Raw genomic sequence first — 13044 nt, 5'->3', positions numbered from 1 at the left:
GCTTTCCTCATGTGTTCTTATTTTCCCATATTTTTTTTTGTTTTGTTTTTAAACAAATGCACAGCTTTTTCTTTTAAATAAATTCATTACTGTAAAGGCTGGAAAGCTAAAAAGGTGCTTCTGAAGAGCAAACCATACAGTGATGCAATAAGAAATATACAGGCATTCTAGAGAGAGCAGAAGCAGATTCTAAACTAAGGCAATTAAAATGCAAATATTTATGCCACAATACTTACAAGGGGCTCTTCAGCATCATCTTCTGTGAAAAACCAGTCATGCTACAATTTAAAATAAATACGGTGAAAACCCCACAAGAAACACAAAACCCAAATGTGGAACAATCAAACAAGGACATTTTTAAAAATTATATCCTGGAGTTCAAAGGACAAATACCAGACCCAAAGTGGCCCAATAAAAGAAAGCTGCTCTGCGTATGATCTTACTTTTTACACAATGAAATGCATCCACTTACTTTTTGGATGAGTGTTTCTACAATTTTATACTGGTCTGGCATGTGCGTCACCATGTGTGTCATGTTATCATCTGATGTCCTCACGAGTGTTGGACCAAACACTATAGCCAGGTTTCTTGGTTCCATCTAAGAAATGAAGTATTTCCATACATCATACATTTATAAAGGAGAAAATACAGTAACATGGACTAAGTATATTAACACAACATTAATAATATTTGAGAACCATTTTAGCCAAGGACAAGAAATATTTTTCTTTAAAAAACACATTACTATTAACACATTACTGTTAACGTTACAGTTAAGATGTTACACTACACAAAAAGTTTTCTATCTGTGTAGACGAAATGAAGATGTCCAAAACTTCTGCAATTCACAATTCAACCTTCATTAATCCATCACAAGCGAATAGCTCCACAAGCCCAGAAAATTCAAGAAGAATCTGTAGAGAGGAGACTATTTGTTTTGATTCAAAACACTGATATTTTTTTTTTTTAATAAAAGGGAAGAAAAAAATTAAAAGACATTGGTAGTTCCCTGCTTTTTTTTTTTCCCCCTGAAAAAATATTTACATGACACACAAAAAGCTTAGCTAGTAATCAAATAGCATATTATGCCTGCTGACAAAGAGCTCATTCAATTAACATTTACTTTTGAGGAGGTGGCAGCGACCAACGCTATAGACCCAACATCTACTCGTGAGACAGACTCAGACATATCCTAGTCGTAACATTAATCATCCACTTTCTTTTAAAGTTACATTTCTGACAAATAATTCCACAAATGCAGAAGCAGAATATGAATCTGTTTTTGCTTACTTCTCTCACTCGCTGTTCTGACACAGAAGAAAATAACTACAAGGCGAGGTCCCTGTTCTTCAAGAAGGAAACCACAAACAGAATGACCCAAGCCCCTAATGCTCACTTTGACTTAAACTGGCTTTTGGCATGTCATGTAATTAAAATACAAACCTCATTCATCTAGCCTTACATATTCGATAGTATTAACATTATTTAAACAGTATTTACACAGTACACTGAAAACATAATAAATGTTTGCTTTAGGCTTTGCTCTTAATGACATTTGCTATAATTTCCTTATAATGACAACTATAATTATACTAAAGGTTGTGTATATATGTATGTTTGTGTGTATCTACATAAATAAAGGTATATCCAAATTTAACTAGCAGGTATTCCTTGCAGATCTGGGAACCCACCAAATTTATTTGAATTGTGACATTTTCTGATCTTTTAAATGATTTCATGTTGGCCATGAGTTCATCTATTCTGCATCCGTCACACAATTTTTTGTTGTATCCCTGCACATTGGTAGCCAATAACAGGGCACCATGTCACCTGCCCTGAGGTAAGCATCCATAAACACACCCATATTTATGTTCTTTACGTTCAGCTACCCTTCCCTGAAAAAAAGGGGATACTATTATTTGCATTTACAGTAGAACCGTAGCATGCACGGAAGCAACTCTACCCTGTCCAAGATGTAGATGACTTTATGATTGATAATGATTTTAATTGAAAGATCACTACCATTTATGTCTTTTTTTTTTTTTTTTTTCTTTAAACCATCCAAAGCATCTACAAGGTCAAACACTTGAGTTATTACAGCAAGTCCTAGTCTTAGGTGTCCTTTTAGCAATTCCTAGTCTTAGGACACTTCAGGACAGTCCTAGTCCTGGACACCAGGTGTCCAGGAACCTAAGCTTCACACAAAGCTGATGCAGCCTAGCCTTTGTCAACAGGGTTCATTCAGTTCATTCAGACATTCACTTAAGTTTTACCCAAACTTTCTACTCCGACATATTCCAAAATCTTATAGAAGTAAGGACTTATGTTGTATTTTGTGGGAGTTTGCACAGTAAAAAGAAGAGCGATTTTTTTTTAAACAAGGGTGCTACTGGACACCTACTTTCATTTTACCTTCAAAGTCAATAATGCATTCCTCTAGGCTTTACATCGAGAGTCTGCAGCATATTAATTGAAAATGTTTGTTTAAACTAGTTGAAATCCCCAACCAGACACATACACTCATTGGTGTCTAAATGGATTACATGAAATTTACAGACAAGGAATATATTTAGTATGGAAGCAGTTATTCCCACAAGAATTAACATCAGTTTGAATAAACTTAATTTGTGCTACACATGAATATTTTCAAGGAGTCCTTAGCGTGATCCAAAAATGTTCTCACTCAACATTGCTAAGGCCTTAATGTTATCTACAATAAGAAGTTATGGTCTTAATCAGCAGAAAAAATCCTGCAGAGAAACTGGTTTATGAATGTAACACAACAAAGTACATTATACTATTGTTTCTGGTACCTTGTTCTTTTCAGAGTTCTCTGCTACTGTCTTGAGGTGTGCAGAAAGAAACTTGAGAGTCTCGTAATGATGTTCAGGTAGATCATGAATCTGAAACGAACAATCACTATTCAGAACATTAAACATTTAATGCTAATGTTGTAGTATACCTACAACACACCCAATTTCAGCTTACCAGTCTCTTCAGTGTTTTCAGACGTTCAACAGGATCTTCTTTTCTATTGGCATCTATAAAATCTGCGTATTTGTCTGTTAAAAAAGCAGAAATTAATCACATACATATTACCTTTGGAAGTCATAAATTAGCCCACTACACTGCATATAATATAGTAATATAGATGAGAGTGGAGAGAAAAAACAGTTTTCATAGAATATTGGAACAGTAACATTTAAAACTTTATTTTGTTTCAAATTAAAATCTAAGTTTTTAGTGGTTTTGTTTTTGTTGTTTGTTTGTTTCTTAATTTTTAGTGAAAAAGATACCATGTCCCAACTTCAACAACTGGTATTATCTAATATTTAGTGAGGACTGGAAACACCATATTCGGGCAGATGATTTTCCTAAGGCAAGGCTCATCCCCTGCACTCCAGATGTGCTGAGCCCTGCAGTTTCCCCAAATTTGGGAAACACGACTGCATAATTTGTTGTGGAAGGGGACTGCATCTGCACCCTCCCCTGAAAAGAGTTTTTTTTTGGTTGTTGATTTTGGTTTAAACTCAGATACGAAAAACAATACTGCAGAGGCAACATTGTTTAAGAAACTGTATTCCCTAAAGTCACATTCTGCCTTTGCTGTGTTTGTTATTATTTCTAGTAGAACTTTAAAGAAGTAACATTAAGAATCTGGTTATTTCCTCCAAATCAGAGTTAACACCCAAAACTTGGTTTTCTTCCCTCTCTTAATCCTTCCAGAAACAGTAAAAGAAAAAAAGGTTATAGAACAAAAAAAATGAAGATCCAATTTTTTTTAGCCTGCCAAAGTGAATATTAAAATGGATACACTGAGGTATTTTGGCACAATATTTGAACACTATTTGTAATTTCTTCATAATTAGAAAAACTCTATTTACAGCTGTCATTTTTAATTTATATGATCACTGTGACTCCCTATTCCTTAAGGCAAAAGGAGAGCACTTAAAACAGAGCTGAGATGATTCCAGCAGATTCTCTCTCAAACCACCCAGAAGTTTTAAAACAACCATTCAACAGTATCTCCTAAAGACAAAATCATGAGGTAAACAACTCACCATTGGTAAAAAGGGGTTCTGGGAGCTTTCTGAAGAAGGATTTCAGCAAACTGCTTATCACATTCAAGTCTCGCCATTTCTAAACATTTAGAAGGAAAGGACAGACATGCTTTATATTTCTATAATCATAACACAGCCAGAAGTTTTCAGGAGTTCAAAGTGGAAATACTGTGATCGAAGACTTACATCATCATGAACATCTATGTCAGTCATTCCTTTGTTGAGCTCCTCTTGCATACTTGAGATGGCAGCATTATTTCCAGGAACTCTGTAAATACCTGTGTACTCCAGACCTCTTTCTTCAACCAGTTTGCAGCATATATCAACGATCAGTGGAATATACTGAAGGGAAAAAAAAGTTTTATATAAATTTTTAAAGTACACATAGAGTACTTTAAAAATCACAGTGGAAAAAAAAAAAAGAAAAAAGTCTTTTCATACTTTGTTGGTATGAGCTGGGGGACAGTCATCTAGTCTGACTCCAAACGTTCCTACAGCAGATGGCTTCTTTTCAAATGTCTTCCTCATAATGCTTGGAATCCCTTTTCTCCATGTCCCCTTGTCTTTTGGTGGGCTTGTCTCATCTTTTTCTTGATAGTAATAACACACGTAAGGAAATAAAGAAAAATATGAAAAATAAGTCAGAAAAGCTACTGTGAATACAGGAAACATTTGTAAAGATAAAGTGACTATTTTTGTGGGTGTTTTTTGTTTGTTTTGTTTTTAACCCCTTTTTTTCCGGGCCACGTTTGCAAACAACTGGCTAAACATTAGTCTATCTTGAACATACCTTCTCCTCCTCTTCTGTGATTCAAAAAATACAGTTGAATATACCCACACTCAGAAAAGCAAGTAGGTAAATGACAAGGTGGTATTTCATCATTCTAAAACTAAATGTATATAAATTACATTAGAAAAATTAAAACCTACAACATTTACTCAAGGAAGATTAAGTCTCTACTGAGCAACAGTGCAACACAAAATTGATATTAAGTTGTACAGCCACACTAACATTTTACATTGTGCAGACCTACTTTCAGTTAATTTCTAGGTTGCAGTCACTCCTACATCATTCCAAACAGGACTCAAACACTTATTTATCCAAAATCACATTAAACATTCAGTTGCTCTCCACTATACAATTCACATAACAAATTACAATTCCCATTCATCCTGTACTGCAAGACCTCTAATACAACAAACACTGCTTCCTTCTTATTCAACTATTTCTGGAAATGTTCTTTCAGTAAATGTAAAATTCACTTAACACCTGCAATTTAGGTTACATAATCTGCAGCACACAGAATGAGTAAGGGAGAGTTTGTTGGTAAGCTAAAACAGAATTCACTCACAGTTTAAATTCAACATTGAATTGTTCAGAAGTGGCTGATCAAAAGAGATCGTTTCGGGAAGTTGCCTGAATTTGTGTGCAACACCCTTAAAGCAGTCTGATCAGACACTGTGAATCTACACGTTCTTTGAAAAAGATTTTGCTTGTGACATTTGACAAAGTTCATTCACAAATTCAAGTTTGCAATGCCAGGCTTTAAGATTCTAGTATTTCAGAACTCAGCAGGTATTAATTTTGTTCTGGGAAAAATACAATAATTGAACTTCTATACTTTAAACACAAATACAAAAAAAAAAAAATACACCTTCTTCTCTAGTTCAACAGCATATTTAAAATATGAATGCAGGGAAGAAATAAACCACACACAAAACCTTCCTGAGGATTGCAATGAAAACCTTTAGGGATCTGAGTAAACTTGAGGTACATCTAACATAACATCTAGACAACAGAGTTAAAGAAATGAGTTTCTCCAAGCTGCAGCTATAAGCACTAGTAAATATTTGGTTTGCATATGTATATTCGTCACTTGGAAGAACCTATATAAATTACCTCGATAGTTTCATACTGGGGCAATAAGGAACTAAAGAAATGAGAAAAAACAAACAAACAAACAAAAAAATAAAAACACCCACAAACCTTTAGTTAGAAGCTTCCTTTCTGACTCATCCTTCGGAGAATGTGGACTCTGGGTTCTCTGTTCTGCTTTAGTTCCAAGCAGAGTTTGTCTGATACTTAGACTCTGACGAGGTGTTTTGGGAGATGGCTCTGTTTTGCTGCTCGAGGAACTGAAGCATGATATGTTACTTCAGTAAAAAGAAGCTAAATAACAAGCGTACAGAAACTACTGGCAGCATATAATTTACCTACCTCATCATTGTACTGTATTCTTTAATCCTTCGACTAATTAGGTCTCTGCTAGTGACACCAGTATCCTATAAAATGAATTGAGATTTACTTTACAAATCTTACAAAATACAATAGTTTGTATTTCCAGAATACAATTTCATCTTCCCATCAACAGATCACATATGAAAAATTAACGTTTCAGTACAGCTAAAAATCTAGCGGGCAGTCCTTGGTAACAGTAAGTACAGAACACTTTAAAAACACGAGGAAAATTAAAGTGTGTAATGAAGATACACTGAAGATTATTTTGGGACAGATACTAGTATGTTATGTATAATAGCATATGTTTGCCTTGCATTTAGCATTAACATATAACTCATAATAACAACTACATATAAAGAAACGAACATCTTTCAAAGTTTCCTTTTTCAATTACTGAGAAACTCATCACACCATGCCACTGCACTACAAGCTTGAAGATGAAACAGACTAGCTCTGTACTACAATTACCTTTTGAAAAAGTAGGGATCTTTGACAGATCAGTTTAATACAAAGTTCATCTGCAGTCAAACCAGCAATTATACTAATTCATTTATTTCAAAAGTCTGTCCTCTGATTATCAATTATCAGGCTTTTTTTCTTTAAATTCAGTATATTTCACTGCCTCGCCTTTTAAGTTTTCCTGTTTGCTCCTGCACGTATTTTGATCAATTAATTGCAAATGATTTCTTTTGTTGAAGTACTAAAAATGATTGTATTTTCTTTTAATCAATTAAAAGACAAGAATGATTACCTCATCGTTTAAGTTGCTGTTGTCTTGTATTGCTTTAATCCACGCTAACATATTATCTCTGTCCTCAGCTTGAAACAGATACTCGCAATCTGACGTGGTGAGTCTAAACACATTTTTCCTCTTGGTTTCACAGTATGAGATGTCTATCAAACAAGCATTGATGCTTATAGGTTGTTCTTCTTCAGATGGGGTCATTTGTTCCTTTTTATCCTTGTACAAATAAAGTGAATGACCTCGAAGAACAACATACAACTGTTTCCACGGCCGAATGCTCCCACCAACTCGCTGAAAAATATATAGTAAGTTTGGTTATTTGTTATAATGAATGTTTCTGCATTAACAAACTACTTCTAAAAAGCTTTAAAAAGGAAGAATAACCATCTATACCATCCTTAAGGATGAGTCGCGGAAAGCCTACCCAAAAGTGGGACTCACTAACTGCTCTGTGTTAGAGGACAGAATTGCTCAATAGCCCGCTCTCCCTGATCACCCATTAAGTGTGAGTTTTCATACGACAGCAGCAAAACAGAGAACGTGAAAAATTTTACAGAGGCATTAAAACAAATAGAGCAAAAAATATTTAGTGGATTCTTGCCCAAGTCTTTTAAACGTTATTCAAGTCAGACTCGTATTTACGTAACACTGCAATTCCAAATTCCTACTTTTCTTTAAGTGTTAGCCCATACACGTGCAGGAGGTTAATCTGAACTCATCTCCACAACATTGATGAAAATCAGAGCTTTTTTCATTGTTAGCAAATAGAAAAGCCAACAAACAAACAAAAAAACCCACTACATTTACCAAGGGACTGATTCTTTCTACTTAATTAGTTGTTAGAAATGAGTTTACTTCGCAGATGCTCTGAAATACAAAATTAAGCCATTTCAGAATGCAGCCCCTAACGAAGCTGAGGAATTCACTAATTCACTAACAAATGGGTCTAAAGATTTCTTTAGCCTCACATCCCAGAAACATTAGTGAAAAATGCATAACCAGAAAGCTTCCAAGTTTTTTACCTCATTTTTCCACCAGGTAAATATTTATGCTAGGTTTAAAAAGAGTAAGTGACAGGTACCTTTCCTTTGTCTGTAACAAGCTGACGGAAATGAAGCCATCCTTCCTTGGAGGCATCACCAAAGACCTCTGAAGAAGAATCTTTTCGGGAGCCAGAGTCTTCTGAAGATTTCTGACTGTCTGGGACCTGAGAACATCACAGAAGGAACCTCACAGTGTACTTCTAAATACATTTCTCTGTGATCTCTACATGCAAGATCATGCCTGGTAGTGTTCAAGAGGCATTTGGATAATGCCCTTAATAACGTACTCTAACTTTTGGTTGGCCCTGAAGTGGTCTCACAGTTGAACTCAATCTTCGTAGGTCCTCTCCAACTGAACTATTCTATTCCACTACTCACTTTAAAAACTGACACCATATTCAGCAAAAAGCCTATAAGAATATCCCTCTCAGAAAATATGATTTCTAATGGCTCCATAGGATTATGCAACAACAGCGACCTTATACTTCCCAAGTATACTTTGGGACACGCTGAGGGGGTCATAGACTCTCATTAGCAAACTTTTGCAGGAGTACATCATAGAAATGCTTCATTTACTGAGGCCAAGGTAAATGAAAATCAAGCACCATGTGGGGTGCCAACAAAACAACAGACCACGTTTACTTACGTGATGCATATAGCACCAATGGAGGAAATATCATTACTCATGTCTGCTTAATACATCACTTTGTACAGGTTAAGTGTATAATTCATACAACTTGCCACAGTAATATTTATAATTTTTTAGAGTTGTTACATGTATGTACTTACCTTGATCCCCTTTAAACTAGACACGTGTTTAATGGATCTGTTGGAAAAAAAAACAGATGTTAAAGTGAGATTTTGCACACTTTAAAAATATTTTCAAATTAACTGACATTTATCATGAACTTACGATTTTTCCTCTTCTCTGTAGTCATCCAATCCTTCATCATATGACTTTGATCTCTCCGGTTTTGTGGTAGGCTGGCTATCTAGGACACTAGGCCTGATGGATTCTATAAACAAGCAGAAATTTTTGAGTATGTAGGAAAGCGAATCACATTTCTGTAATTGATTTCAAGCAATAAAGAGATTACAATTTTCACACCTGATCTCCAGAGTGTAAAAGGAAAAAAGGAGCGTAGAAAGAAAATCAAATCACCACTCACCATGATCATGAGAAAGCTGTCGCCGAATTAAAGGGATTGGAGATGTGGGACTGGAAGGAACAGTTGTTATAGCAGGTGCTTGAGAAGCAGATGCAGAAATAACAGCAGAAGCAGGAATGTGTGCAATATCATGGTCAATACTAGGACTAGTCGGTTCATCTACAAAGGTAATATGTAATAAATTAACATATTAAATGCATGAACCAAATGCTCAAACTAAATAGCTGCCTAAACTTGTCATTACTGGAATATCAGATTAAGTACCTCAAATTAAGTCTTTCATACAAACATCAAGAATCCAGTCAACATATGCTGTTAAATGCTTTTTTTTTTTTTTTTTTAGTAAATCCTTAATTAAGGTTGTAAATTATACATTAGAGATAAGGGCAAAGAGCATCATACCTGATCATAGATTTTACTGTGAGACAATGAAATAGGAATTTTGTGCTAAGCTCTTATAATACGATTTTCAAGTAGTCTGGTTTTGCTTTTATGCATGTGTGTGAGGAACAACACCTGTTACATCAATAGGTCTAAACTCAGGACACAGCTAAGTACGATTTCCTACAATAAAACATGGGCATTTCAACTACCAGCAGCTATTTGGTTTCAGTGAGTGTTCAAATAATAAAGCCAAGATCCAAATCAACAAAAACCATTTGAAACAGATACCTAGCACACAGAAAACCAATCCCCCATCCCCCAAATATTCAACAAGTATTGCTGAACAACACATATATAAGTATTCAAATTTTAAAAATATGGCACCACTACATACCAATTATTTCTTCCACTAATTGTTCATACAAACGATCGCATGCCGCACATGCCCAGCACCTCACAGTCTCAACAGTCACAAGGGTCATCACGAAAGAGTCCAAAAAGCTTTACGTATTTCTACTATTTAACATGTTTCTGGCAAGATGGAAGAAGCTGAAAGATGTGTTTTCAACCATTCTGAGCAAAGAGTCGTAACATCTTCTAGCACACATCAGGAGTACGAGAAAAATAATTGTACTTCATCCTCCGGCAGAAAAGAGGGTGGAGAGAAGCAAGTCACGAGCAGGGGCTGGACTGCACTGCCATGATGAGTATGAATGTACCCTAGGTGCTAAGAATTGTGATATGCAGTCCTTCTGAAAAGCCCATTGAAACCAATGAGCACTCACAAACAGAGGTTTATTCTTTCCTTTGTGCAAACACAACTGCGTAAGCGGCATTGTGCTTTTCTAACAGTCACTGACAGCTCTGCTACAAGCAGCACTTGTACCATCAAAATTTGGTGAAGTTTAAAACAAGATGGCAAATGATTGAAGTACTGAAAGATTTAGCAATGACAGCCCTACTTTGTCTGAAGGGGTAAATATAAAAACATATAACTTTAAAAATCACTATTATTATTTAAAAGCATAATTCGCCCCCAGAGCTAGCTGCAAACTAGGAACAAGAATAAAAAAGGAAAGCAAAATAATTCACAGCAAATCCCTGGCATAAGAATTTGAATGAATTCTGAGTTTTATTTGCATCCAGTGATAAATTGAAGCATTTACATACCTCTCCTACCCAGCAGCTAGGAGATGGGAAGAACCTCAGTTATACTTCCATTTTCCAAACAACAATAGCTCACTGTCCTATTGTTGTCTATTTCATTTGCTCAGCTAGCGTGTGGAGAAGCACACCAACATTGGCTAATGATTATTTCCACCCACTGAACAATATTAAGGCAGATTATTTCATACCACATAAACTGGAAGTGCTCAGCTTTAAGTTATTTCTGTTACAGACCTCTCTCGAGATGTCACAGCCTCTATTCAAAATAAAGTTACACAAGTGCTAACATTTGAAATACACCTGCATGAGCTGTGAACACGAAAGAACCATGCTCTCCCAGCAAGTTTGGGCAGGAATGCTGCAAGGAGCTTGTCCTGCCTGTAAGCAGCACCACAGATGAGGCAGAATCCTTCCTTGGGGCTGGTTTTCCTATATGCCTGCAGGCAGGGCTTAGCACAAAGGGTCCCCAGCCAGCATGTCTGGATGCCATCCTAATGCAACGCAAACCAGTCTCATGGTGAAAAGCATTTTCTTGCTATCACAATTGAAATATTTCCCTGCTAAGCTTTACTTAGGCACCGTAAAATTATTTTTCTTCTTTCCTACCTTTTGCAATGTGCCAAAGATACATTTATATAGCACACAATCTCACTGCCTGAATTGTGAGCATACGGTAAGATTAATTAGCTGTATCATTCCTCCAACCGATGCACTTCAGTATCAATATGTGCTGCCAGACAGAAGAATACTTCCAGAATAGCTGAAGATCTTTTCTGTATAGGTAGCATCTCAATATCCCTTTTTTTTTTTTTTTTTTTTTAATGAACAGAAAAGAATTTGACTCTTGTATCACCAAGTCAGGATAATAAATCATCACAGCTCCTTAGAGAAAAGAAGGAAAAGTGATAAATTCTTTAAAGCTTTTAATAAGAATTTTATCGTATGCAGAGAAGTGCTTTATGCAAAGTGTTGTGTCTGTAAAAATAAAAAATGCACACTTATTTGCCAGTTCGTTATATCAGATTTCCCATATTCCAGTCTACAGCTGAAAGTACCAAAAAAGATGGAAGTTAAGTTTGCCTAAAACTGAGAATTCTCTTACATTAAGAACTTCATTTCAAGTCTAACAATTTATATATGGTTGTAATCATTTAATCACATGATGAAGTCTGCTCCTGAGACACACGCCTTGTACAGAGATCTTCCTGTTACAAATTGCCCAGTTCTCATTCTCACATGTATTAAGAGCAAACAATGCATTTAAAAAATAATAATTATGGTGACAGTTCAGCTTACTAAAAAAGAAATAGAATTAAACCTCACAGCATGCTCACAGCACAGCAGAAAAGAACACTGATGAATTTAATACTCCATTTGTCAGTAGCAATTTGAAGAGTTTGTTCTATTTGTTTTCCTTGGAGGCACGCTAGAAGCGGGGAATAAATTCCTATTTTTAAACAAGGTTAGCCAGGCAAATGTTCTGCTCTTTCTGCATCAGACCTGAAATCCTCCAAACGATTCCCTGTGCTTCCACGCAACCCAATAATGCTCTCAGTGAGTCAGTCGCTCCGCTGTGAGCCAGGGATGGTTTGCTAACCAGAGAAAAAGCAGGAAGGCACCCGGGACCCTAACTGGGGTAGAAGTGGGGCACTCAGGCTAATGCCCTGCCACATGCTACCAGCAACTTCACCTATTTCACAGGGGGTCTAATCCCTGCATGAATTACCTGCCACCAACCCCCAAGGGTGTTACTTACCTCACCGGGGATCTAAACCCTGCACAGATCAAAGTTAAAGGTGTTTTAGAAAGATGGAAGCTTTAACAAAACTGTGTATGACATTGGTACAGGAGGGTAACTGAGTCCCTGCTGAGGCTGAAGGTTAGCTAATGGCAAGCCTTTACATAACATAAAGGGACTGTACAACAAACTGTGACGTGTACCACAGAGCTACTGCCGACTGATTCAGTGCACTGCAAACATCGCCACTGCTGTTCAATAAAAAAACAAAACAAAACAAAACAAAAAAACCCTACATATAACCTTTATATTTTGACTCTTCCCCTAAGCGTTTGTTATATGTCTCCTTTTTTCTCCTTAACTCATCAGAGGACCCACACCGCAAAACTCCTTGCTGAGCACCTGAAGGACACGCTCTGCTCAGTCAGCGGAAATGACGGTGTATGAAACGCTGTGAAGCACGTAGAGCAAACAAGCCAGAGGAGAAGCCACACAAAG

The 13044-nt window shown here is 36.3% G+C and overlaps 1 protein-coding gene across 6 annotated transcripts in view; it reads right to left on the bottom strand.

Annotated features, from left to right (window-relative positions):
• ARHGAP21 (Rho GTPase activating protein 21) overlaps positions 1–13044 on the bottom strand; it is a 117769-nt gene that overhangs the window by 5952 nt on the left and 98773 nt on the right. For 5 of the 6 annotated variants that reach the window (XM_084510265.1, XM_084510267.1, XM_084510269.1 and 2 more), the window contains 14 exons: positions 9258–9416; positions 9002–9104; positions 8878–8914; positions 8127–8252; positions 7052–7336; positions 6280–6344; positions 6049–6197; positions 4503–4651; positions 4248–4403; positions 4062–4140; positions 2989–3062; positions 2814–2903; positions 473–598; positions 237–278 (listed from right to left, as the gene is read on the bottom strand). In XM_084510265.1, the coding sequence (XP_084366391.1) occupies positions 237–278; positions 473–598; positions 2814–2903; positions 2989–3062; positions 4062–4140; positions 4248–4403; positions 4503–4651; positions 6049–6197; positions 6280–6344; positions 7052–7336; positions 8127–8252; positions 8878–8914; positions 9002–9104; positions 9258–9416 (1640 nt within the window). The remainder of the gene's footprint in view (positions 1–236; positions 279–472; positions 599–2813; positions 2904–2988; positions 3063–4061; positions 4141–4247; positions 4404–4502; positions 4652–6048; positions 6198–6279; positions 6345–7051; positions 7337–8126; positions 8253–8877; positions 8915–9001; positions 9105–9257; positions 9417–13044) is intronic. The other variant, XM_084510268.1, reaches the window with a different exon arrangement.

The sequence above is a fragment of the Aythya ferina genome (genome assembly GCF_964211825.1).
Source record: "Aythya ferina genome assembly, chromosome: 2".
Classification (NCBI taxonomy): Eukaryota; Metazoa; Chordata; class Aves; order Anseriformes; family Anatidae; genus Aythya; species Aythya ferina.
Note: the sequence above shows the minus strand (reverse complement) of the source record. Positions and strands in the feature narration are given on the sequence as shown.